This window comes from Terrapene carolina, unplaced genomic scaffold (assembly GCF_002925995.2).
Source record: "Terrapene carolina triunguis isolate 2854851 unplaced genomic scaffold, T_m_triunguis-2.0 Scaffold139, whole genome shotgun sequence".
NCBI classification, from domain to species: Eukaryota; Metazoa; Chordata; order Testudines; family Emydidae; genus Terrapene; species Terrapene triunguis.
In genome coordinates this window covers 6,584,999-6,612,766 of record NW_020664490.1, presented here as the reverse complement: position 1 = coordinate 6,612,766, position 27,768 = coordinate 6,584,999, and the positions used below count along the sequence as shown (strand labels likewise).

The 27,768-nt window shown below is 42.6% G+C and overlaps 1 protein-coding gene across 2 annotated transcripts; it reads right to left on the bottom strand.

The window, feature by feature from the left end:
• Nucleotides 1-1,077: 1,077 nt before the first annotated feature.
• LOC112117838 (SUMO-specific isopeptidase USPL1) lies at nucleotides 1,078-26,711 on the bottom strand. 2 transcript variants are annotated; one of them, XM_026653439.1, is made up of 10 exons: nucleotides 26,628-26,711; nucleotides 26,352-26,442; nucleotides 18,109-18,275; nucleotides 17,446-17,574; nucleotides 15,733-16,384; nucleotides 8,723-8,809; nucleotides 6,996-7,125; nucleotides 5,957-6,082; nucleotides 5,098-5,258; nucleotides 1,078-3,126 (listed from the first exon to the last, which is right to left on the bottom strand). In XM_026653439.1, the coding sequence occupies exons 3-10, from the start codon at nucleotides 18,205-18,207 to the stop codon at nucleotides 1,163-1,165; spliced, it is 3,348 nt and encodes a 1,115-aa protein (XP_026509224.1). In that variant the 5' UTR covers nucleotides 18,208-18,275; nucleotides 26,352-26,442; nucleotides 26,628-26,711; the 3' UTR covers nucleotides 1,078-1,162. The 2 variants fall into 2 exon arrangements, with proteins under 2 accessions (XP_026509224.1, XP_026509225.1); XM_026653440.1 differs by lacking the exon at nucleotides 18,109-18,275 and having other exon boundaries at nucleotides 26,628-26,705.
• Nucleotides 26,712-27,768: the final 1,057 nt, after the last annotated feature.

The following is a 27,768-nucleotide window of genomic DNA, read 5'->3' as shown; positions in this document are numbered from 1 at the left end:
TATAAAATGGTCCCTTCTTCCCTTAAATGCTATGAATCTGTGTTCAGGAATACAATGAATGTAGTATTTAGGGGACTACTAAAAAATTGTTAAATATTTTTTATTTTTCATGTCTGAAAAACATACAGCTGACCAAATTAGGGAATGGAATAGCCTCAGTTCAATGTGTGAGACTGTAGGACTCCCATTAGTGGCAATAAGAATCAAACAAATCAAGATGAAACTTATTTTCTTCCTTCTTACTGATTCTCTCCATCTTCCTCCATTCTCTCTCCCAACTAACCTCCTCTCTCCCTCATCCTGTTTTCTCTCCTGTATGGCAGAAGCATACAGATCCAGCCAGGAAAAGTCAGTGATGAGAGAAGTGATTCCTCATTTAAAAGATAATTCCTTAGAAAGCATAATTATCTGCAGAAGTGAAGCTTTTTTTTAATATTAACTCACAAGGATATTTTAAGTGTTATATACAACCATTAAAATGAGATACCATATGTTAAATCTTATTTGGTGCTGCAAATTCATGGCCAAACCCTATCTACCTTAACTGCCCTAAATAAGGCGTGCACTATTATGCTCTTGTTTACCCAGAAGGTAAGCCCTAGGATGCACTATCACCTTATAAGGGGAAGTCTCTGCTTTCAAATCCCCCTTTCAAGTTAAATTTGAGTAGCATTTACATAGGTAGATCTTGTAAAACAGCAGCTGTGAAAATGGTAAAGGAACTCTGCAGAACACCCTTGAAATGTCACATTATTTTGCCTATTTAAAACAGACATCAGGAATCTGGATAGTATGACAAATAATCCAGTAATTTATAGGTATTACTCCTGTGGTCCAGAAAACTGAAGGTATTTTATTTCACCTTTCTAAATTAACACAAAAATGCACATTGAAGCAGGGGGAAAAAAAATAAGATTAACGCTCATTAAAAGATTCTGTGAAAGATCAACTCTTCCAATTAAATAACTGATTGAGAAAGTTAAACAAGACTAAAAATCTTATTCAACAGCCACAATGAAATGTAAGACAAATACTTCAGATTTTCAATGTTCAAGTACAGCCAGTGTGCAAATAAACTAGTTTGAAAATATAATTTAATAGTACTTTGTATGAAAGCTGATATACAAAATTCTCAAATGTTAAAAACAAATATTACAACAATTCAACAAGTTTCAAAGAGAGTTTCATCAAAATGAGGTAAATCTAGGTCACCCGCTATTGAGTTCAACACTGCAGAGGAGAACAGGTCTTCAAGAATATCTTCCTTTGTGGGACTTTCAAAGGAAAGTCTTTTCAAGCAGGATTTGTTCATTAGTGAGTCTGTATGACCTTCATACTTGCTTTCTTTCACAGGACTGTAATAATTATGGTCTTCACTTGCCACAGTGACGCATGTGAGGTTGGTTCTCTCACTATGCACTGGTGCTGCAGTATTGCTATCCACCATTTCCAAATATCTACACTCATCTTCATCTTTTGGAAGCTCCGAAGAAGCAACAATCGAAGTAGGAGACAATAAGTCTGCTAAAAACTCTGCATGACTCTGGCTACTGCATAGTGACATATTGGAGTTTGTACTATATACAGATTCACTATCTGCAACATCAATCTGATACTGCAGTTCCTTCAATAAGTTCTGTACTGATTCACTTTCATGATGAGATCCAAATTGTAAGAGATCTTCTACACCTCTATTTGGAGAGCTTCCATTACACATCTGAGTTTTTGCCAGCCTATCAAGTGAAGCCAACTTGTTCTTTTTAGCCTTCAGTTTTTTAAGCAGTTTTAAACGAAGTTTGTGAGTTTGGGCATTTGATTCTTTATCTTTCACATCAGATTTGTGATTTCCATTTTCCCCATGGCTACGTTTGGAATTAAAGATGGGGGTGTTGGGCTGAATTACTTTACTCCAGGTGCCCAATGAGCTTCCAGACTTATTCAAAGTTGGACCATCAACTACAGGGTTTACTGCAGGTAGAGGAGCACATACAGAAGGACCAGCGATGTTTGTTAACAAAGGAGGAAGATTTCCACCTTGACAAACAGCTGATTTAGGTGCCCCCTCAGTAGCTGTAGTTGTTTTGCTTGTACCTTTGGCTTGAAAGCCACCAAAATTAGCTGCCCCCTTAGTAGGGAGATGCAAGTCAGCAGCTCTTAGTAAAGGATTTTTGTAACTTTTCTTATGATGGGTTGAGGCACTTGAAGGCATGAAGGTATTATGCTTGCTTAATAATCCCTTTACCCAACTTCCTACAAATCCTCTCTTTTGATCTTTATGCAAAGACTGGGAGGAATTATTTGTAGCAGACAAAGTTGCAGCCTGAGAGTCTGCTCTAGTTTTGCTTGTGTTTCTGGTGTTAGAGGATTTCTGCATAACATTCTCCATTAATGGTAATTTCTTATTCTGCAAGAGTTCTGGATTTAACAGGATATTCTCAGTGTTGACTGGGCTAGCTTTGGCCTCTGCCTCTTGAGCGTGTGATGGCGTGGACGAGTCATTACAATGGTTTGTGGGAACAGCAGATGTAGTATGCGCTAGGTTCAACGGTCCGAGATGTAAGGAAATACAGGCATTTTCAGACGGTGTGCACATGTTGCTGGAGGTAGTCTGACTACAAACATCTTCTGTACATGGAGTTTGATCTGAACAAGCTGACCCCTGCTCTTTCAGCAAGCCTGTTTCAGCAATTAGGTTATTTCCCAATATCTGTCTATTGTCCAGTGGTTTACCTTCAGAATCAACTTGAATTTCTACAAGTGTCAGAGTTATAATATCATCATCTGCCAAATTTTCTAAGCCAGAAAGCAAGCTATTTTCATTCTCTCTGGCCACTTTTTGTTGTTCATTAGCAGGAATGCCCACAATCTCCTTTTCGTAACATACTGTAGTTATTTTGTCTACGGCATTATCACTATCACAATGTAACACTAGAGAAGAACTTGACTGTACATCATTAAGAGGAAGATTTTCAGATTTTACACTTTGGACCTGTGAGCAAATTTTATCTGGCACTTGGGATGCTTTCCTTTCCCAGATGACAATGTGAATCTCTGAAACAGGAACTTCAAATCTCTCACGTCTTTCACAATATGGACCTTTGATGTCATCACATTCAAGCCAAGTTTCTGAAAAATAAAAAATGAATAGTTTAGAGGCTCAAAGATGCACAATGGCCATTGAAACTCAGATCATTCTTTTTGGGTCTCAAAACACCCATTTTATGTGACAATGCTACATACATCCTGGTGAACAAAGTTGATTTCTTTGTTCCTTCACTTTCCCCAAAGAAAAGATAGCGGTCTTTCACTCTGTAACTAGGCCACTTGCAGCAACAGAATTCACTATTAGGTCCTAGTAACATGACCAAGATGGAAAGTAACTCATTTTCCTTAGCCACACTGATGCTCTTGGCCTAGATAGTGATACTGACATCCTGTTTGAGATTATCTGGACAGACCTGACATACAGACCTCTCTCATTAAGAGTTAATGTGGGGAATTATTTTTCATAAAGATGTGGGGAAGGGGCTTAAGGGAGAAACTGATCATATAGATAATTCCCTCCCAACCATCCCAACAGTTAAAACAACATTGTAATCATTTTGTTAGTAAGGATTCTAAAGAGATACACCCTAGGTGTCATGTGTTGCATAGTGTACACAGCAAAAGCTGTGCGCTGGCTAGCTGGTTTGAATCCAGCTCGCGTGGATAACAGCAGCACTGGAGACCGCACAACATGAGTGTCACAGTGGGCTAGTGAGCAGAGTACGTACCCAGGGGCTATGCCAGACTTGTACAACCTGCACTGAAGTGCAAGCTGAGCTGCCTTCATTGTTACGGTTACCCACACTAGCTGGATTCAAGCTAGCTTAGGTAGGCTAGCCTGTGGACAGCTTTTGTTGTGTAGACATATCCTACATTTATTGACGGTTAGTGGGATGTTTCTCATCCTCTCTTTTCTTCATGCAACTCTGGCAGTTCAATTTAAGTAGACAACTTTTCAGCTGACCAGGATGTTTTGATTAAAATGGTGATCGCTTCTCTCTCCTCCCTCCGTGGAAGCAGGTTTCCATGAAGACCAAAATAATCTCAACTATTTTTTCCTCTTTGAATTTTGGGAGTTCCTTCTCGGTTGTACTCTATAGTTCAACAAATCAAAACAGCAACTTACTAGTTACTCTTAAAAGAATTGCAAAATTCAGGAGGAGGAAGAAACTGAGCATTGACAGCACTGCGAGTCCCATGGGAACTTGCTTTTCCCATGAAGAGACATCTGGTATCTGTAACAGGGTAGCTTGCCCCTTAAGGGCTGGAGGCCTAGGGCAGCCAACCTTGATTACTGAAGGAGCCACACCTGGGAGAGATCATGTGACTGCCCTATAAAAAGCAGAAGGGGGAAGCTCAGGAAGCTGCATCAGACTATAGCAAGTGAAAGGCTTTGGCATTGAAGACCCTGACACTGGGGAAGTTGAGAAGTCAGAGCCAGGAAAAGCCTGGGAATGACTGCTGACTGAGGACCCACCTCTGGGAAGGAGAGCTGGGGACTCCCTACCTAAGACGGGGGAAAGAGACAGACACTCAACTGGGGTGGGCCTGGAGGACCAGTGTGTACCCAGAGGACTGAATAAATTTAACCTCCAGAAGGGAAGTGCTTGGGTTGCGTTTTGAGTTTGAGGAACCAATGAGAGAAATTAAGGCAGGGCACCTGCACAGCAAACTCTTGTCAGAGGAGGCGTTCAGGAGGCAGCCGACCCTACTACAATACCCATGTAATCTGAATGCCCAAAAGAACTAACTGTGTGCCCAGATTATGTTTCTTGTAATTTTACCAAAGTTTGATGAGAAAATGATCATGTCCAATTGCCTTTTTCCAATGAAGTTATCAGTAAGCATGGCAGCGAATTACTGAGTTAGTCAAATCAGAGGTTTTTTTTAAAAAAAGACCAAAGAATGTAAACGTATTTGCAAACATTTAATACCTAATTTAGATTATACATAAAAGAAAACCTTTAGATAGTACAGTGATCATTATAACCCCAAAATTAGTAACAGAGGCAGCTTTATCTAGGATGATGATAATAAAGTTGTAATAGTTACCATCAGGATTCAAAACCCAGGTTTTGAAGTGTTTTGGATCTTGTTGATACTGAACAACAGCTGTTATTTCGTAGAAATCTCCTTCAAATTGAAACGAATAGTTCTTCAGCTCGTTATGTGGTAAACCTTCTACGAAATGTATCATAAATATTGAAGGTACTCTATGATAAAGATATAAAGCATCTTATTGGAATAAAACAGTGGCTCAAGGTATTAATGAAATCACAAGCAATGCATTTTGAGAATGGTAGTTATCTCAGTGCATTACTGTTCTACTGCTGTTTATTAATCTAAGGTTGCTTTACAAATTATACACAATGGCTGGGAGCTCACAGGAACAGGGCACTCCAATTTTAATACATAATTCCATTTTGAAATAAGCTTTTAGTGAAATAGAGGTGTCATCTTATAGCTTAATTTGCTATGGGGGGGAAACCTATAAAGAAAATGTTGTTTTGGGACAAAGACAGAATAATAAGACAGTTCTGCCAAACCTGGAAGGCTGACAACCACAATTCAGACTAAAACATTGAACATTATAAGGTGGTAGTTTTATCATCCCTCAATACCAGATGCTCTGGAAAGACTAATATTCAGTGTTGGGCTTTACAACTTGGCTCAAATGAAATGTCTGCTTAGTGTGTTAAGCTGAACAAAAATACTCCACATATATTAAAGATTTCTAACAACATCCCTGAGAATTTTCAGAATGATCTCAAAGCTGGGTACTTAAACATTTAGTGGAAACTTGCTGAACACGTCAAAAAAGTGACAGAACGTTGACATTAAGTTTATCATGTGTAGATTTAAACACTAATGCTCTATTTTAGATTCAAGATCTCGAGTGGTTCAAACTTACTTTTCCAAAATCATTTTTCTTCTTTGAGATTTATCATTACAATTATTACATGGAGCAATATGAATAGCATTAAGCGGGTGCCAGTCAGGAATTATATTTGTAAATGTTGTTAGTGTCTTCCTACACCTGGAAGGAAGAAAAATAAAATTCGATCAGTTGTCTACCTGAGATACTCAAAAAAAAAAAAAAAAAAGTACTACAGTACTAGCATTTACCAGAAAGAGGTCACAAATTAACAGGCTACATGCAGTGTTCACTTACACTTGGCACAATCCCACTAACATCCCTGGCACTTCAGTGGCTTAATATAAACTGAATTTGCCTCAATCTGCTAATCCATATCAAATCAGTCATCTTTTATACAGACTATAATAAAATGGAACAATGTACTTTCTGCCATTCATCTGTTCGCCACTTTGAATGTCAATTTTTTATACTCAAATGAAACATGGCTTTAAAGAAATTCCTGAACGTGTTTTTACAGTGCCATTCAGGACACTCCGACGTGTAACACTAAATACAATTGCCATTTAGATGACCTGGAGGAACCTCACCACACCTGCCTTCTAACATTTTAAAACACCAAGGAGTAGAGGACACTTTCACATTTTCCAGTTATGTGAATAAGGATCAGATTTACATTTCTGACTTTATGCAATTTAGATGAATTTATTCTATTTAACCCTGAAAGACATACCTATTTATTGGTCATGTCTGGCATGCTATTCATTAGAGCAGCAGCAATGTGTGTGACTTACAGTGGTCAACACCAAAAAGTCAGCCTTTGACAACAGAATCACCAGTTATTTCTCTTTTTTACACACAGGATACTATTGTGTCATTAGCCATTATACCATACACCACCTGGAAACTGTTGACAAATGCTGGCTTTTTAAAATGGTGACCAGATAACTCCACCATCACAACTCTTCCTCACCTACCAAATGTACACACTTCGTGCACAACGGTGGTTTGAAGAAAAATATTAAGTGAAGACTGAAAGTACAATAATACATGTAAATAAATGTAAAAACCTAACCTCTCTTGGTGGCTGTAACCACAATGTAAACATTCAAACATCCATGAAAAAGAATGCAGGAAAAGTGTCTCGACTTGGGGATCCTTTCGTAAAAGCAGAGGGAACGCAAATACTGGACTTTCCTTCTTCCCTTCAAAGAGAAAAAAAAAAAAAGAGAATGTTTGCAACTACACAAAAAAAGAGGGAAGACAGGATTATACCTCAGAATGCTATGTCAACTTGCAAGGCTATAATCTCATCCCCACAGTAAATGAGATATGACTGGAATAACTTCATGGGTACAGCTATGGTTACCAAAAGAATAATACACCCCCTTAAACTTTAAACTCTGAAGAAAATGGAGATCAGCTGAATGGAGAAAAATGAGAATCTGCACAAGTCTGAATTATGCTCTTCACATGCGACATGCAGCCTTAACTCTGAATTTTATTTCCAATATTATGAAAAAATAATCAACATATACAATTGTTGACCATTTGCTAATTTAAGCCAAGTTGCTGCAAGCACTTTCCGGAGAATAGGAGGCTGTCAAGCCACACAAAGCCTAGAATGGGGAGAACTTTGCTGCTCTGCCTCCTTTCTGCTGCAGAGCATCCTAAAGAGCATTCATCAACAGTTCTGTACAACTGGAGAGTCCAGGGAAAGGATCTAGCAGACTCTATGCACATGCTGTTCTGCTGTAGCTGTGGATCTCATGAAACATAAGCTTTCATAAAACCACTGCAGCTCTATTTTTTGCAGTAAATTACTTTTACTATGTTTTCATGTCTTACAGAGAGTTCCATGCACTACCACCAGATCTCCCAGGGACCCTAGGTTATCCAAGTATCTGTTCTCATATTTTAATCTGCTTGTTTAAATTTATGTGCCCGTCTTGTATCACGTCCCTGTATTTGTCATCCTCATCACACTTCTTCCCCACTCCACTTCTTTCCAGTGTTTTTTCCAGTCAAAAGCTCTGAAATTACTGTAACTAAAATATCAGAGGAAAAGATTTCGCTGCTTCTCAGCGTGGTTACTTCGTGAATTTGTCAGTACTATGTATAGTCAGTTTCAGTGCTTTTTTGACAGTCTGCTACACTTTGTCTCAAGCACTAATAGAATTACCATTCCCAATCAGTGGCAGTCAGTGTCATTAAGTATAATTAGCCCTACAGAAAGTCCCTGGAGGCCATCCCACTTAAGCAGAGTACATTGCAGAATGACAACCGCCCGCTCCCAATGAAAAAGCACTCTTAAGATCTTGAAGTTATAATCTTCTCCTACATATATACAAGTATGAATGTTATATACTATTCTCACTTTTTCCCCACTGCCTAAAAATAACAGTTGTAGGAACTTAAGAAGTGTTTATTACACAAAGATCTCCCCCACTCCCCAAAGATGCATAAGTGTTCTAGTCATACAAGAAACAGGCTTTTGCCTTTTGCAAATTAAATTTCTGATGCCCTTTGCACAACCACAAGTGTTTTTCATCTCTGCATGCACTTTGCAGAATGATTCCTGTGGGCCTGTAGGTATAGGCACTATAGGAAAGAAGGGAACAGAGACAAGATATCAAACAGCTGCTCACTAAGTGATGGTGTGAGAAAGGTACCAACAATTAACTACATCAACAAGTTGGTTGTATTGACTTTCTTATGGAATGCATTTTAAGTATTGACAACAGCAATCTTTGCATTTATAGAACTGGAAAATAAAGACTAAATCGCTTAGTAATTACTTACCTAATTCACACTTAAGCTGGGGTTGAAGTTGAGCAAATATCGTATTTCTGATTTCATTCAGATGTGACTCAGCTTTTGGAAGAACATCTAAAAGAAAAAAAATCAGCAAAAAATAAAATAAAAATCTAATTCATATTATATACCAAATACGCAAATCAATTCTCTGCAAACCAAGGCATTTTCTATTAACATTTGTTTACCCACAACATTTGAATGACACTTAACAGTTAAAGTTCTTTCACTTAGGTGATTTGCAAAATTTACATCAGAATATGTAAAGCTAACTAACGACTTAAAGGAACCAAATTTCTACTATGATCTACTCAATGGAATATTTTTAATGAATCCAGTCTATAACGTGTAAATATATAAATTCATGTGTAATCTAAATAAACAATCAAGCAAAAAACAATGTCAAGATTAAGGCTATGTCTACACTAGCACTTTTGTCGGAATAATTTACATCGCTTGGGGTGTGAAAAACAAACACACACACACCCCTCTGAGCAACGTAAGTTACACCAGCAGAAGCGCCATGTGGACAGCGCTACGTCAGCAGGAGATGCTCAGTTTACCATAAAACAATGAAGACATTTTAATGCTCGTGGCCTCAGATTAAGTGGTAGATTTCTTGAAGAACATGGTTTTCAAATTTTTTTTTTTGGAAACTCAAAAACAGTTTTTGTAGGTTCTCAAAATTAATTCTGTACTCCAACTGCTTCAAATTTGAGAAGGGCATGCTATATTTGTTATATAGAACAAATGCTGCTTTAAGTGCGAAACAGAACTCAATCTTAACTTTGGAGTCAAGACCAGAGCCTCCATAATTAAAGTGAGGACTTCAAACAAACAGTCTTAGAAACTATTACTTCATTAAAAACTTTATATACATAAATATATAGCTAAACTGAAATATAGCTAAAATCCTTCCGCCCCCCCGCCCCCGCCCCCGCCCGCCCCATCATGCTCCAGGCACTTCTGACAGATCTTTAAAAACAATCAATAAAAAGTAATAGATATAGCTTCCCTTCTCCGCCAAAGCCAAAGTAAATTGATGGGTTTTGCAGTGTTTCCCAGAAACCAACAGGTTCAAGTTATTACAGACATGGGAGCAGGGGAGACAGTAAATTCAGAGCCAAGGACCCCTCCTAGGGGGAAGAGGAGGAGAAGATGTTGGCTGGACATTCCTTCTTTTAAACCAAGGGGGCTCCTACTCTAATACTTCCCTGCAAATGAAGTAGTATCACATATGTAGAGAGTATCTCAAGTAGGCAGGTCTCTCATGTTATCAGACTTTATAGGTTAACACCAACCAACACTTAAGATGTCCACCCAGAAACCAATAAGCAATCAACATAATCCTGGTGATTTCAGTGCTGATTTTTCATCTCAGATAAACAGGTGTTAATACAAAATCATCATTGTTGTTGTTTCATTCTTTCAAGCAATTTCTCTCAAAACTACAGTACTAAGTTTTTCCTGGGTTGTCTTTTTGACAAAGACTGTGTCTCAATAACTGTTGTCCATTTTAACTACAGGGTCCATGAAAGGGTTGACAGGCTCTAAGTTATTTCTGGCCTGATTAGAAATAATCAGAAATTACAATCTTTCTCAGGACCACCTACCAAAAAAGCAGATTTTGGCCAGTAACAGCTCTGCATTAGTTCCCTGCAGGAACATCTTTTTCTTTGGTGCAGACTGCCCCTGATTGTTTCCCACTAGCTGATGACTTTTTCATTACTTGCTCACCAGGGATAGGAAAGAAAGTCCCTGCTAATTTACAACTTCTTAAGCTGAATCAAGAACTCACAAAATGCTTAAGGCCATACTACTAGTATTGCATGACGGGCCAACTGTTCATTTATACTGCAAGATAAGCCATGTTAGAATCCAACTTTTTGGAGGTGAAGAGCTAGTACCTGATCTCAATATGCTAACCAGGAAAAAACAAGACTCAGATTTATATCAACAATGCACAGTTCACTTTCTGCTCTTACTATGATGAAGTAATCCACAAGTGAAATCTTAACACTAAGGGCTTGTCTCCACATATCAGGAGATCAAGGCGTGGCGATCAATCCACCGGGGGTCAATTTAGCAAGTCTAGTGAAGACCCGCTAAAATCAACCGCCAATTGCTCTCCCATCGGCCCAGCGTGGTGTAGACACCGCAATAGTCGACCTAAGGTATGTCGACTCCAGCTATGTTATTCACGTAGCTGGAGCTGCATAACTTAGGTCAATTTAGCCCTGTAGTGTAGACCTGCCCCGAGGATATGTCTACACTACAAGTGCTACAGCAGCAGCTATGCCACTGTAGACACTTACTCCAGTGACCACAGGTGCCGACTTTCCAATGCGCTGGGAGGTTCTCCACCCTTGGCTCTGCCCCAGGGCCCAGGCCCCACCCCACCACTTCCCACCCCATTCCGCCCCCCCCCCCCAGTGCGCCCCGTCCCCATTTTTTCCCCCCCCCCCCCAGAGCTGCCTACATGCTGCGAAATAGCTGATCGTGGCGGGCAGGAGGCACAGAGAGGAAGGGGGAGATTTGTTAAGGTTTATCTGTTGTGCCAAGTTTCAAGAATGCTTACATGGATCAGTCATACCATTTTACTATTATAAGGCTTTTTAGCATACAGTGTGTTTTCAAGTTTCATTTCCAATATGTTTACAGGCTTTTCACATGAACACTGTTCCTTTATTACCAGGGTTGACATCAAAATCAAATACATCAGAAGGCTCAATATTAACACCAAATTTGCTGTAAGTGAATGTTTACAAGTATCTTGGTCATACCATGCCTCTTTTTTCAGTGAATCCCTTGGTTGGCCAGGTGTGTTCTCTGTGTTAACAGCTATCGGGCAAATCTTCCCCCGCCCTTGTCATCCAGGTAGATTGTATCAACCCAGACACTAACTTTCAAATTCTCACCTGCTACCAATTTCAAGGCTGGACACTCATTCTTCCCCTCAGCATGACTGGGTCCTGCCTTTCTCCTAGGGGGTTGAAAATGGAACCTCCCTAGCCAGCAAAGGATTCCTGTAAGCAGGTGTGTTCACCAACTGCAGCCTCTCTGTGCTAGGAACATCTACACAGACACTCTCCTGCATGCTTGCTTGTGGATCCACCACCAGCTTAGAGACTGGACTCTTGTTTTAAAGAGATAACAAACAAATCCCAAGTGTCTAGGGGTGAGAGTTTGCCTGCGGTCCCCTGCATCCTTTTGGGTTCAGCATAAAGCTGTTCTGCTCTGAAAAACCAGTAACCAATCTTTCCTCAGACCCTGAGTTACAGACTAACTCAAAGAATCAGCATGGAGAACACGCTGGCCAAGCCCAGCCATTTTTCTAACAATTTTTTCCCCATCTGAAACCTTCTCTAGGCTATCCACACTGGATCTTTCTAAAGTAAGGTCAGTGGATTTATACCCCTCGGAAAGACTGGCAGTTAGGAACTGAAACAAGTCTCCCAAAGAAACTGTTGCTTTCTCTATACAGATATTCACCTTGAGTTACTCAATCAAATCACTTCCACACCCATCAGTTACAGAAAACTGCTTGCAAAGATTTCTCTCTTCAGTAATCTTTGTAAGGGCTAGTCTACACTGACAACGCTAAAGCGCTGCCGTGGCTGTGTGATCGCGGCACAGCGCTTCCTGCGCTCTTAAAAAAACAAAAACAAACAACCCCCTCCCCCCATTTCAACAACGGTCCCTGCACTGGGGCACCGTTTACACTGCACTCGGGCGGGGGGGGGGGGAGGAGAGTGGGGTTTCACACCCCTGAGCCAGAAAGTTGCAGTGCTGTTAATTGCCAGTGTAGACAAGCCCTCAGCAACAATCCATCTTTTATCTGCTCTACAAAAACATTGCTCTGTGGAGCCACAACAAACTCCTTCTGAGTTTTGCTTACACCCAGAATCAACTCTGGCACATTAGAGGATTTTCACAACTCCCTTTCAGACAAGTTGCTAAACTCCATGGTTGGAGAGACTCTTTCCCTCTGCAGCTTTCCTCACCAACAATATGCAGGTTATCCCTCACAAGCTTAGGAACACTTCCTTTTTGGTATCAGGAGGTAGCCGTGTTAGTCTATATCTACAAAAACAACAAGGAGTCTGGTGGCACCTTAAAGACTAACAGATTTATTTGGGCATAAGCTTTCGTGAGTAAAAACCTCAGGTTTCAGTTAAATCTAGAACCACCTCTGGGACAACTGAAATATCCTCAGCCATCATAGGCTGAGAGGCACCTTCTGTCTGCTCCACAAACGAAGGACTGGAGGTACATTCTTCTTCATTAGGTACACTGCTATTTGCAATGTCACTATTCTCCACACTGGTAACAGGTAAGGTATAGGGATACTCATGTTCCACTAACCTTGCCTTCCCAAACTGCTGATTAGACAAAGCCATCAGCTCACAAGGCTGCCTATGCTCATCTAAACTTTCTTTGCCTTTCTCTCCCTTATCCCAGCACCCATGGCTGTTTGCAGACAAATACTGGGAGAGTGGGGCGCTTCCTTAACAGGCTGGTTGCCACTCCCAATGGACAGACAATTGGAGACAGTTTCTCCCTTAACAGATAAACCGCTGTTTTCCACAAGCAGTGGCTCATCATACTGAGCTACTTTAAGCAAAACACTTCTACTTGGTTCAGGCTTACTTCTACAAACTTCAGTTGCCAGCAATCCATCAACCACCAAAAATCTACCCTTACCTTCCTCAATCAGGGTTTCAAACTGACCATCAACATTAATCTGCTCTAAAGAAACGTTTTCCTGAGCTTCTTTCTGTGCTTCATCTAATCCCAGACTCACTTCTGAGATATTAGACAGATATTCAGAAATTTCTTCACCATATAAACTGCTTTTCTGACTGGACAAACTTCTATTTTCCACAATCCCCAAGGCTAGAGAGACTCTCTTCCTTGTTATAGCATACCTAGTTAAATACAACCGCTTAGAGTCATATACCCCCTCTTCACAAATCTCCCTGTTAGTTACAGATGATAGTGGATTTACCTTCATACTTTTCCTGGGATGCGTTATGACATTACCCTGATTAAACAGTTACCACATCATTATTAAATATACCAACATCATTAGAAACTGGACTTTCAGAATGTTACAGTTTCTGCTGTTCTTTTATCACTTCAATTTGGAGTTTAAGTCTAGCAACTTCAGTCTCAGCTTGCAGCAGCTCCATTCGCCTCCCGTGAGATTCTCTCTCTCCCCCCAGCTCGCCTGGCTCTCTCCTCAGCTGGGCCAAGGCTTGCTTCTCTTGTACCTGAAGTTCTACCATTTCTCTCTCATGCTGAAGATGCTAGTTCTCTCACAGCTTGCAGTTTTGATTGTGGATCACTCATTGTGACTAACTTTAACCTTTAACACTCTGAGTTTTAAATTCCAATTTTGGAATAGTGTGGGGTTCTGATCCAAAACACAAATGATCTGGTTCTGTGGATCCTGGCCAGACTAAGCCAACATGACCCGATGATGCCTGGGGCAGCCCTCACTGGAAATGCCACGGTCAGGGTAGGCTGCAAAAGGGAGAGTGGATACTCCTAAGACTGGTGGGTAACACTGAAGTTAAACTCCCCAACCAGTCACAAACTGTGCTTCTGATCCCCCACACTGGTTATCAAGAAAAGAAATCACATAGCCCTCTTATTGCATTCCAGTTCTCTGGCTCCCAATTAGCACCTAGGTCTAGTATAATGAGAAGTTATTTTAAACTGCTCACATATACAAAAATGTTCTTCTGACCCCAAAGGGTCAGCCACATTACCAGGTCAGTATAGGTTTGGATCTTACCCAAAATACCACACTGCCAGCCAATCCTTTAGTGTCTAAAACTAAAGGTTTATTATAAAGAAAAAAGAAATAAGACAAGAGATGTTAAATAGTAAAGCAGTCACATACATACAAAGACTTCAAAGTCCTTATATCAGGTTCCTAGCAGTATTGGTGAGTTTGAAAGTCACTCTGGAATACATCCACAGCTTGAAAGTCACTCTGGAATACATCCACAGCTTGGATTGGTCATTCAGTCCTTTGTTCAGAGCTTCAGTTTGCAGCAAAGTTCCTCCAGAGATAAGAAGTAGGATTGAAGACAAAATGGAGAAGATGCAGCTGCCTTTGATAGTCTTCTGCCATGCAACTTGTGCTTCCTTTGTTTCAAACACAAGCTGCCCAGCACATGGCTTGGAAGCCTTTTCTGTCCATAGGAATGCCTATGCATGCCTTGCTAAGTCATGAGGTGTATCCCTTGCCTTCTCTCAATGGGTCAATTGTATAGCTGATGTTCCTTAATGGGCCATTAAGCAGGCTAGGCAATGCTGATGCCAAACTGTCTGGGGGTGTCACCCAGAAGCATAGCACAAATTTAAAATACATACATATCTATAATTCATAATACAAAAAGTGATACAAACATTAACAAGATCATATATGGCAAATTATAACTTTTTTTCAGCTCTTACATGGCATATCTGGCATAACTCATTACAATTTTTCAATATTGGTATTCATCATATCCTAAAGTGTCCCCAGATTTCATACAGCGCCACAGCGAGGTTGATGGAAGAACTCCTCCATCAACATAGCTGCATTGACAGAGAGAGAGAGAGAGAGAGAGAGAGAGAGAGAGAGATGGACCTAACTAAATCACACAGGGCATGAAATTATTCACAGCCCTGAGCCATGTAGCCAAGATGACCTAACTTTGAGGTGCAGACCAGGCCTCAAATATCTGCTTTTAGAGAGGGTGCATATTCACCCTTACATAATGTGCAGAGATGCCATCGCATAGTTTCACTAGTTACTGAGGACCAAGAAAATTACATCTTTATCTTGAATTCTATAACAACTGCAGCTCACCCGTAGCAATCTTGAAATAGAAAGGAATGAAAACTTCTGCATACACTATTAAATTCCTCTGCATACTTGTATCAATATTCCTGTACATTCAAACTATTTTGAAATAAAAAGAAATAGCGACAAAGTTACTCACCTTTTAGCTTATTTGTTTGGCAGGCATTCAAGAGTGCAGTCGCTTGGTTATATTTTGTAAACAGCCTCTGGATTACAGATTCTTCAGTGCAAGCTTCAGTCACAGCAATTCTTAAAGTTTCTAAGTGTACCAGTGCTGACAGAATACAGTCTAACCAACATAGAGCATATATGTTCCTCCACTGAAGACACACATGCCCCATGAACAACGAAGGTTTATTTTCTGCATGCAAGATTTCAGATTTTATTGAACAAAGTTCAGAATTTGGCAAAAGTTCTGTTTTGGAATTAGAGTCAGGACTTTCTTGTGCACCACCAACAGTAATAGCAGTTGCCAAGTCCACATTATGCTCCAGAGACTCAGTCGTCCTATTATGTTTCTGCTGATCATCCTGTGATAAATCAGGTAGGCATGGCTGGGTCACACATAAATTATATCCATTACACTTGAGAAGATCAGTATTTAAAGTGTGCTCAGCATCTATCAAATTGTTGTTAGTCCTAGCTTGTTTTGAACATGATTCAATGGGGGAAGCTGTAGGACTGATTTCAAAAATCTTCCTTTTTCTCTGAGTACACTGAGTTTGATGATTTTCTGAATCAGCAGGAATTATTATGCTGTTTAATGGTTTATAGCCCAGAGGGTAGATGCACTGAAGGGAAGAAAGAAGATTACAGTGATGTCTATAAAGTATTTCTGGGTGAAAAACTTGGAAGTTAATACAAACAGTGCAGTTCAACTAGAACACAGAATATTTGTATATTGACACATTATTAAAAATCAGAAATCCAACATATGCATTAAGGACTAGAAGTGCATTTTGTCTGACAGCGCTCTTATAAAGTGATTGTGTACTAACAGAAGGTAACTTGATTAATGGCAATAACCAATATAAGACTCTATATCCCTAGTTCTCTTCATTTCACCCTCTTCCCCACAGACCTCATAATATTCCCAGGAAAGGATCCCATCTCCTATATCCCAGCTAACTCGTAAGGAGAAGAACTCTATTCCTGCAGACCTTCAGAAGCTGAAAAATTACTCTCAAGCCCTTTGTTCTTCCAGTCCCATCTTATGGGTATTTAAAAAGAAAACCAGAATTTACAACTTTAATGTGAAATTATATTTGAGGGTACATTCAATTAACCTATGGGTAACAATTCTCACAAGACCACTGTAGCTTGTGAAAAAACAAAAACAACCCCGCCCCCACAACTCCAACCATACCCAACTATTAAAAAACGAGAATTCAGCTAAACTTAAAACAAAAATACGTGGAAGAATGGACATCTACAGTTGTTTCCAAATTATTTGCTATCCACCCCCAGCAGATACAAGCCTCCCATCTTCCCTCCTGGGAGTTGGAATACTGGAAATGTGAAACACAAAACAACAGCTTTGTAATTTGTTTCATACATACATCTTTAGTATTAAATAGGATGCCTTGTCTCACAAAGTACCCTTTGCTCTTTTCATGTAATTCCTGTAGTTTCAAGAACTGTGCCTAGACAGTTAGTACATAAAGACACGCTAGCTCTGTCTAATCACACGTGGATAACTGTCTAGCATATGAACTCATAGGGGCCTGATTTTGAGATGTATTGGGCTGTGGGCATCATTTGAAAGATGGCAAGTGCTCAGATTTAGAGGATGGGGTTGCTAAAAGATAAAGGTCTATATACAATCCAACGACATAGAAAAATGATATAATACCTGTGGATTTTCACAAAGGAAAATAGACTCTTGAAAACTAATGCGGTAAGTCCGTAAAGCTTGTATCTGGCCCTTCTCTTTACAGGCTGGGCAGCACTCATTCGACGTTACTTCAGCAGAATTACAGTTCTAAAAAATAAAGTGCATACAATAATATGCTGTTCCTAAAGAGTAAGGTATAAATGACAGCACTGAAAAACAATTGTTTTTTTTCATAATGCAGTAGCTATGTATTTAAAAGTTAAACTTGACGGTTTAGGATTTTATCATAGCAAATAAAATATACAGAGGAGATGGAGAGTTCTAAATTAATTTGTCTCCTGGCTATCATTTTAAGTAAGAGTTTTCATAAGGCATTTTGTGTTAAAAGCTTATGTATTGAAATGGTGCTCATTTTATTTGCACTGAACAAAAAGTTATTCACTGCCAGTGAATATAAACTCTGAACTCTCAGACAAATCACAGATCAAATGCTTTTGAAAATAATGCCAGTAAACAAATTCAATGAGATAAGTATTTAAAACAGAACAATCTTTCGCCATTGCTATAAGATTTCCGTGGAAAAATAATTTTGTAAATTTGTAAAATTAAGACCAATTTAAAAATCTCTCAAAAAAAGAGAAAAATGAACTTTGCACACATGAAAAATAAGTTTCAACTGACTTTTCCCGAATACCCCACCATGTGGAGTGCAGATATCCCTATACCAGTCCCTTGTCCAATCACTTGCAAACCATTTCCAGTCTTCTGGGAATCCATCATGCTGTGCCATTGGCTAATTTATGTCACTTGTAACATTGTCAAGACCACTAAGGATTTTTCAAAGAACTCTGAAAAATAAGAAGCGAATACAAACAGTTAAATGAAAATTGTATTAATTGGATTTAAAATCTGAATTAAGATTAAAGCATATTTTATATTTTCTTTGATAAATCATGGTGCTTTTCCTGATTAAGATGAACTGTTGTGGGTTTATAACTGAAACTGGAAAATAAAACAGCACCTAATTGTGATGTTCACATTCATTGCAAAATAGATGAATAATTTTAGGCCGTGCTCCTGCAAGCTTCTCCATGTGGTTAACCCTGAGACCCATGCAGTGCCCTACTTATTTCAGAAGTACAGTGCTCTGCCCAAATATAAGGGTCTGACTGTGGAGAGCAATTTGCAGGATCAGGTCCTAAGTGGGAAAGAAGGACTATTTTCTAAAGGTGCAGACAGACATCAGAATTAGCAGATGTAAAGAATTCACATTGCTGTCGCTCTTCAAGCGAGGAGCATCAAAGATCTGCTATGGGCTTTCCAAATGCTAAATTTAATTTGTGTCCATAATAAACTAAGAAGTTGCTCCTCCAAATGTGACTGTTTGCCTCCTAACTGCAGAAAGCAACTCTGAATGTTGCTAAAATCTGGATTTTTCTTACACTTTCACTAGTAATTCAACAACGCTACAATAATACTCTCTCACATCTTACAACAGGGAGTAACATTTTCTATTGATATAGCATCTTTCATCTCAAATAACTTTACAAACCTTAGAGTCAATTTTTGCCTTTTTCATAAATGTAGGCAATCTCCCACAGAAGTAATTAAAATATGTTTCTATCGGCAGAGTTCAGTATAAGACACATACACACATCAGAAAGCATAATCTAGCCCAGAGGTAGGCAACCTTTCAGAAGTGGTGTGCCGAGTCTTCATTTATTCACTTTAATTTAAGGTTTCGCATGCCGGTAATACATTTTAACGTTTTTTAGAATGTCTCTCTCTATAAGTCTATATTATATAACTAAACTATTGTTGTATGTAAAGTAAACAAGGTTTTCAAAATGTTTAAGAAACTTCATTTAAAATTAAATTAAAATGCTGATCTTATGCCGCCAGCCTGCTCAGCCCGCTGCCAGCCTGGGGTTCTGTTCACCTAGGCCGGCAGCGGGCTGAGTGGGTCCTGCGGCCGGGACACTGGCTGGCAAGGGGCCAGCAGCCAGGACCCTAGACCTGGAGGGGTTTTTTTTTCCAGGGGTCAGGGCAGAGGGCTGGGGATGTGGTTCAGGGGTCTGGGCAGAAGGCTGGGGGGGTGGGGGGGTTCAAGGCAGAAGGCTGGGTGTGCGGGGGGTTCAGGGGTCAGGGCAGAGGGCAGTGGGGGGGTGGGGGGTTCAAGGGTGCAGGGCAGAGGGGGGGTGGGGGGTTCAAGGGTGCAGGGCAGAGGGCTGGGGGTGCAGGGCAGAGGGCTGGGGGTTTGTGGGTGGGTTCAGGGGTCAGGGCAGAGGGCTGGGGTTCTCGGCTCATGGGGGTGCTCCCAGCCCCCTGCCCTGAGCGGCTCATGGCAGGGGGCTGGAAGGGAAATGCCCTGTTCCACCCCCTTCCCCAAGGTCCCGTCCCTACCTCTTCTCTGCCTCCTCTATGGAGCAGCGAGCACGTTGCCACTCGTCCCCCTCCCCCTGCAAGGGCCATCAGCAGGCAACGAGAGAAGGAGGGGCAGGAAAGCACCACACTGGGGGAAGAAGTGGGGGAGGGGGAAGCTTGGCTGCACAGGACCAAGCTTCTGCCTCCTGCCCCCGCAGGGGAGAGCAGTGGGCGGGGGGGCTGAGTGGGACTGGGGGCTGGGACCGCGGCAGGCAGCAGCGTGCCACTCAAAATCGGCTTGCGTGCCTGTTTGGCACGCGTGCCGTAGGTTGCCGACCCCTGATCTAGCCCTTACGCTGACACATTTATGCAGAAATCACTTCATCCAGCAGTGAAATTCATCCATATCTATGATGAAAGGTAGCAGAACACATCAGTTTAGACAACAAGGTCCCAGTACTGCACCCACAAAAGTTAACTAAAATTCCCTGAGTTCAGCAGGTGCAGGACTAGACCAAATGTAAACAAAATATCATATCCCTTTAAACTTTCCCTAAAACTTCAGGTAGGTGAAATATAACTACCTACTTTGGATTTTGTCCAGGTCAATGAGGTTAACACCCTCTCTCATTCCAGGGCTATTTTTCCTTTTTTAATGTCACATCTGAAACATGACATTCCAGCAGCACAGTGCCCCCCACAGCTACCATGCTGGGGCACTCATTTATTTCTGACTCCGAGGAAAAGGTGCTACCTACTAAATCACCAACTCCACTTCCTCCAGCACCTAAGGGTTCTTTGGAGTTTCATCCAAATACCAATCCAGCCCCAAATCATTTAGCTTGTGAGGTGAGAGCTGTGAGGACCATCACTTAAAAAAAGTACAACTACAGGCCATAAAAGCATTTATTCTCTATTTCAACTCCACAACAGCAGTTCTGAACACCACCACCATCAGTTATATGAAATTAAAGCATATGCATGTTGTGAAGAATGTTGGGATTAAAAATAAACTATGATCAGAAAAGTATAAGAAAGAACGCATTGCTGGACTCACTCAAGGTAATATCTTAATGAATCAACAAGAGAGCAGCTCTGCTGGACTACAAAGCAAGCCAAGCTCTCAAACTCTCCATCCAATGGCATAATATTACCAAAGTACATGCTTTCACGGATTTATCATTGCTACATACAGGGGAAAAAAAGTCATGTCAGTAATTTTCAACTGTTTACCTCCCAAGATCAATATCAAAGCCTGGAAAAATGTTAAGCAGAGCATGTACACCAAGAAAAGCTTCCTGACTGGCTCAGAGATCTATAATTATTTAGTCACACTCCCGACCGATAGCATTATCATCTTTCTAGAAATTCATCTTAAAAAACCCTCCAAACCTTGTAATTCTTATGAAATTCTTGACCAGACAGACATCTAGATATTTCTGATTAAAATTCAAAATACGTATTACCACCTATTTTGGTTTGGTTTTCATCAATATTTACCCTTAGCTTAATAAATGTTGAAGTCTACCTCAGTGAAAGTCCTGATCTAATCAGTGTTCCACTTTCCTTAAAAAGCAACTTCAGGTTCAAAAGCTTCCTGTGTACCTCCTCATCCAGTACCATCACCCCCTTTAAAAAAACCCACTGAAATGCTGTTTTGTAACGTACATCACATCACAACAACCCATCTCCAGCAATGATATACTAAAATGTGCAGTAAACAACATGGGCACACACACTTAAGAGTGGGTACAATATATTTTAACTACAAATATCCGTTTAGGATGGGGCAGGCAGAACTAACAGAGTGGGCTCTGCAATTTTTTTTCTCTTCAAAGTGTGCAAAACAAAACAGTGTAACATCAGCAATGATATTGGAGTGGCCTCCTCATAAGATATTGGCAATTCCATGTGAGAGGTTGGTGTACTGGATAAAGATTGGCTGCCGCTGACATGATGCACAGTGGAAAAGAATACTTGGAAATAGTTACACTTAATGTTGTCCTAGTCTCACCATCACCTCAATATCGCAAAGACATAACTAGAGGGCACCTACATGATGTATTTTCAGACTCATGAGGCCTCATTTTTAATCACCTGTTCTCTTTTCTTTCCTGCTCAGCACCTGCACACACCACTTGCCAAACATGATACTAGAGCTATACCTAGCTCTTCCTACACTGATATAAGCAGACCCTGCATTTAAAAAAAAAAAAAAAACAGGACACCAATAAGGAGAGGGACACACTTTAAAGACTTTTTTTTTTAAAAAAAACAGTAATTCATAAATCATAGTTTACATCTCAATATATATATCAAATATATCTGCAAATAGTAACACAACCATTGTAAACTGAAAAATTTAACACAAATATACTGTTTGCATTTTAAAACTATTACCCCAGTTTCTTTGTTTTAGAAGCAAGACAAGTTTATTCCGCAATGTAGGATACTGAAGCTTAGTCTATACTACAGAGTTAAGCTGCCTTAGGTCAGTCTATGTCTAACTAATAATGTCAGTGTCTACATTAAAATGCTGCTTCCACCGAAGTAACCCATTACACCAAAATAACTCCACCTCCACAAGAGTAGTAGCGCTTAAGTCGATGTAGTTAGGGTGATGCAATGTCTGTGTAAACAACGCATTACTTACATCGGCTGGTGGCTGTCAGTCCCAAGTAGGCTGACAGCTGGAGACCCCCCCCCAGCCCTGGTGCTGACAGCCTGAGCTGTCAGTGGCTCACAGCTGTGAGCCCATGCCCACTGCTGACTCCTGGTGAGGGATGGGGGCAGGGGGAGGATGACAACCTGAGCCCTATCACCACCTAGGCTCTCCTCCACACCAATCCCTCACCAGGAGGTGTCAGTCTTGGGATTCCCCCCCCCCACCCCAGCAATCCCTTGACTGGGAGGTGGCAGCAGGGCTCCTGATGTCAGTCCCAGCAGTGGGAGCTCTCCTCTCAAGCCTCAGCAATGACCGTCTGAAGCCCCGCTGCCATCTCCCAGTGACGGACTGGGGGGAGGAGAGCCCAAGCCTGGCCACCATCTGGGCTCTTCTCTCCCTCCCCCCTTCCCCCCCCCCCTCCCCCACTGGGAGGCAGCAGCAGGAGTCCTGGCTGCAGCTCCATTTCACAGCAGGGAGCCTACCAGCTGTGAAACTGACATTCTTGTTAGTTTCATGGCTGCTATTATTTCACATTTTGGTTCTGGCTGTCAGTCCTGGAGTCTGGGGGAGGGAGGAGCACGCTCCAGCTGTCAGCCCCACATGGGTCTAACAGCTTGGGATGTCAGCCCTGGGGTGGAAGGGGCCTCCTTTTGTGAGCCCCTCAGAGGCTGACAGCTGGAGCCAGAGCCCAAATGTGTAATAACAGCCGTGAAAGTGATAAAAATGTCAATTTCACCGCTGTAGGCTCCCTGCTGTGAAAGGGAACCCAGTGCTGGCTCAGTTTCAGCTGTCTGCATGGGGGCAGCTCACAGCTGTGAGCCCCATGCCTACAGCTGAGGTTGTCAGCCACAGGGCTGCCTGGCTCCAGCTGTCTGTGTCCCACAATGCCCCACTTCAATCAGAGGAAGCACTCCTGGTGAGGACATGCACCGCCAACAGAAGGAACAAGTGTGGACATGAACCATCGCTTTAATTACCGCAGTGGCTGTATGTCAACTCAAGTTGATTTAATTTTGTAGTGTAGACATACCCTTAGTTGGAACGTTTCAGCCCCAGATCTACAAATTAAGAGTCCCTTGCAGGCAAAGTACAAATCCTAGGCCAAGAATCTCCATCAAAGATCCCAATGACCAGTTCATCGAATATCTGACATTCTCCTCTCTACTGTCTCAAGGTTAAAAGAATACCAAGAATAAATTTCCTGCAAATGATCTTGTTATTCTTCCTGCCCCCTCCCCCACTTTACTTTTAAAGTAATCTCAATCAGAAGGTATGGGTGAAAGGAGAGGTACAGAAAGAAAAGTAAAACCACAAATAAAGCCCCAGTGGAAAAAATTCAACACTTATACTGACCATATTAACAACAAGGAGTCCGGTGGCACCTTAAAGACTAACGGATATATTTGGGCATAAGCTTTCGTGGGTAAAAAAAACCCCTCACTTCAGATGCAACCGGACTCCTTATTGTTTTTGTGGATACAGATTAACATGGCTACCCCCTGATACTGACCATTTTATTAGTTATATATTCATTTTTTATGCAAAAGGAAACTGGATAATTCAATTTTCCCCCCTTTGCTTGGAACACACAAGAAATCATTCATCAACTAACATATTATGATTTGAACAAACAATATTTTAAAACATGGTCACTTCAGGAACATAACCACAATTTACTTTAAGTGCAAAACGAATGAGACTGTTATTGTTGATATTGCATAAGGTATAACACAGGACTTGTCCTATCCTGTATACACTACAGTTCAAATAGCCTGCCACAATCGAGATTCCTTCTAGGAAAAGGCAAACACAGGCCTTGATCCTGCAAGCTATTTTGTAGATTCACACAGATTTGGGGTGGCAGGGGGTAGGAAACTATAATGAACTGCAGTATAAACTGGTTCACAACACCATGCAATAGTCTAAGGGCTTGTCTACACTGGCAAGTTTTGTTGCCAAAAACTGCCTTTTGGCAACAAAACAGCAAGAGCACACACACTACAATGGGACTTTTGTTGCAAAAAACGTCCAGCTTTGGCGACAAAAAACTTCCACCGCAGGAGAGACTTTTGTCTTTTCCCCTCCCTTTATTGTCGACAAAGAGCCAGTGCAGACACTGCTGATTGTTTTGTCGAAAGAACTGGCTTCTGCCAGTATCCCACAATGCCTGCCCTGATGGCTCTGCTCAGTGTTTTGATCTCTGCTGCCCTGCAGGCATGCGCCCCTCCCCTTTCAAAGCTCCAGGAAGTATCCCTGTGCTGCTCCCTTTAGGGAGCGAACAAAGAGCAAATCATGGGAATGCTCCTGTTCTGCCCTGCACTAGGAACAGAGCAGCAGGCAGACTGCTGCTGCAAGGGGAGGGGGACAGACTGCTGTGCTGCTTTGCCATTCCTCAGCATGGAGAGCTCACAGAGCTACTCATGATGCTGCTCTCAGCAGCTGAGGGGGCTGTGGGAGAGAATCCCAATATGAGCAGCAATCAGCTCTTCCTTCCCACAACACTGCACTGCATTGTGGGATACATACCCACAGTGCATTGCTCACCCGTTGATGATGGTGTCCCCAATGTGGACATGATCTGTCGACAGAGGGAGCAAGTGTAAACACCCCTGGGAGATTTTTGTTTTGTCAACTTTTGGGTGGCAACATAAGTTTTGTCAACAAAACTTGGTAGTGTAGACAAGCCCTAAGTGTGCCCAGAAGCTCCATCTACACTGCTAAAATTGCTTGTAACATGGGAAATTATGGGATTGTTAGGACAGGCAGGGATTGAGCCTTTTATTGCCATATGATCTAGACCTGTTCCAAGCAGGATTAGTTCACAGTGGTAAAAACAGCCCAGTCTATACTAGTGTACTCAACTGCAGCTGGAGAGAACAAAGGTGGGTGATTTTGGAAAAGGGTTTAGTGCAGGCACCCCCATATTTTAGGATCCCAATCAATGAGGTTAACAAAGAGCATCTGGACAATTCTAGCTAGTGGGGTATCAAATACATTTTATGGCAAAACTGTTACGGTCAAGGTATTCTAGACTCTACCCCCTCTACAACAGCCAGTGAGTGTGTTAGGCTGTGTCTACACTGCAAGCACTACAGCAGCACCGCTATAGCACAGACACCTGCTACAGCACCAGAAGGGGTTATTCTGTTGCTGTTGTAAATCCACCCCCTTGAGAGGTAGTAGTTAGATTGATGGAAGAATTCTTCTGTCAACGTAGTGGTGTCTAAACTCTGGCTGGGGTCAACTTAACTGTCTTTCAGGGAATGTGAATTTTTCACACCCTTGAGCAACATAGCTAGGTTGGCCTAGCTTTTAAGTACAGACAAGTCCTTAGAAACTGATTTAGATGGGATTATGTTGAACAAGTTCCCTGACTTGACTTCTAGCCCAGTGTAGACTTGTCCAGAGACATGAGAAGGATTCTAGGGGAGAAGCATAATGTTATAAACTGATGAGAACATAACTGAGCCTTTACACATGACAGAAACTACTAGCACCAGGATTAAACACTGTTTCAGTTGACAGTTTGAACAGTAAAAGAAGACCTTGAATGTGACATGGCTATTGACAAGAAATATGCGGTCGGCATTTGAAAACACACAGAAGTAAATAGTCACATTTCAGCACTACCCTATATAGCATTGGGCTCCTGGAGCTAGGGCTGGTAATGAGCCGAAATGAGTTTATACTGGCACCAGGAGAGATGCTGTAACCCAAGGCAGAGTTCCCACGCGTTCAGCAAGCCCCAGCCTGGCTTGGGAAGCTTTCCCAGATGAGACGCACTAGACACGATCGGTATTTGCGGCAGGTCCCAGCCTAGCAGCCGATCTCCCCGCGGCCTCCCCAGCACAGGGGGCTGTGAACACGGGGAGGCCCGGCAGCGGCTCCAGCTCACCTGCTCACGCCAGCACAGCGGGTCTCGGCTTTTCCCCTTCAGCGGGCGCGGCCCGCCCCGCACTCCGCGTGGCCGCAGGCGCCCATGGTGTCTGCAACCAAAGACAAGCCTTGTCCTGAGCGTGTGAGAGGCGGGGCCGGGCAGACACGACACGCCAGGGCCGGCTCACCACAGGCCGCGCGGGCCCGGCCCCTCAGCCACGCCCCCCGCCCCGGCACCAGGCGCACGTGGGACCCAAGCGGCTCCCTAGGGGGGTTGCTCGCGCCCCTCACTTACCGGCCGCTGTAGAGCGAGGCCCCGGTAGCCCCGCCCCCTGCAACGTCCAGTCGCGTCCCCGGCCTAGGCCGGCCTGTGCGACTGCGCAGCTTCCGGCGCGTCAGCTTCCGCCCGCCTCCGGCACGTGGGAAGCAGGGGCCCCTGGGGAGCGAGTGGGCAAGGTCAGGCGCAGTTAAGCCCGGGGATGCGGGGGGCACGGTGACGTGCAGCTCCGAGTGCGTGACGTCACAAACCACGCCTCCCCATGGGTCATACGCCCCCCCGGCCGCTGCAGGGAAGTGACCGGAGGTCCCTGCTCCTCCTCCGGGAGATCGCCCCGCCCCTTCCGGGCAGTGACCGAGACACGGACCGATCCCCGCTCCCCCCCCCCCCCCCGGGAGGGACAACCCCCCCCCCCCCCCCGGGGGACGGGATCCCGCCCCCCCCCCCCCCGAGTACAGCTGGGCGGGGAGGACACGGGGAAAATCGCCTTCCTCCCCCACCCGCGCCTGGAGCAGGGAGCGAACCGCTCCCCTCCTCCCCGCTGCGCGGTTCAGTCAATGGCGCGTTATTGGCTTGGCAAACTGTACCGACTGAAAGAGGCTGGAAAGCGCTGGTCTCGGCGGGGGCGGGGGCGGGGGGATACATCAGCATTTGCCCCGGGGACTGTGTGTTTTGGGTTTAACCCCCGACCCATTGAACATCTGCGTGGGACAGCCCCCGGGACTAGGGTGACCAGACAGCAAGTGTGAAAAATCAGGACAGGGGGTGGGGGGTAATAGACACCTATATAAGACAAAGCCCCAAATATCAGGACTGTCCCTATAAAATCAGGCCATCTGGTCACCCTACCCGGGACAGGACTTCCCTCTTGGTTTTAATACCTTGTATTCTTTGTCATTCCTTCCCATTACTGATTTAGTGCCAGCTGACAGGCTGCTTCTGCCAATCCTCCCTCTCCCAGACTTCTGCAATTTTTCTTCATCTCTGTTTAACTGAAAGTGTGCATCATATCAGATATTTTAAGGAAATCTCTCTCACACACTTCAAATTTTGGAGACTGCAGGAGAAAATGCTGCTCAGTCTCAATCTGGCCTTTGGAATTGGTTGGAAAGCTGTCCCAATATCACTGTGCACAGAATTTTTTCTCTCAGTTTCCATC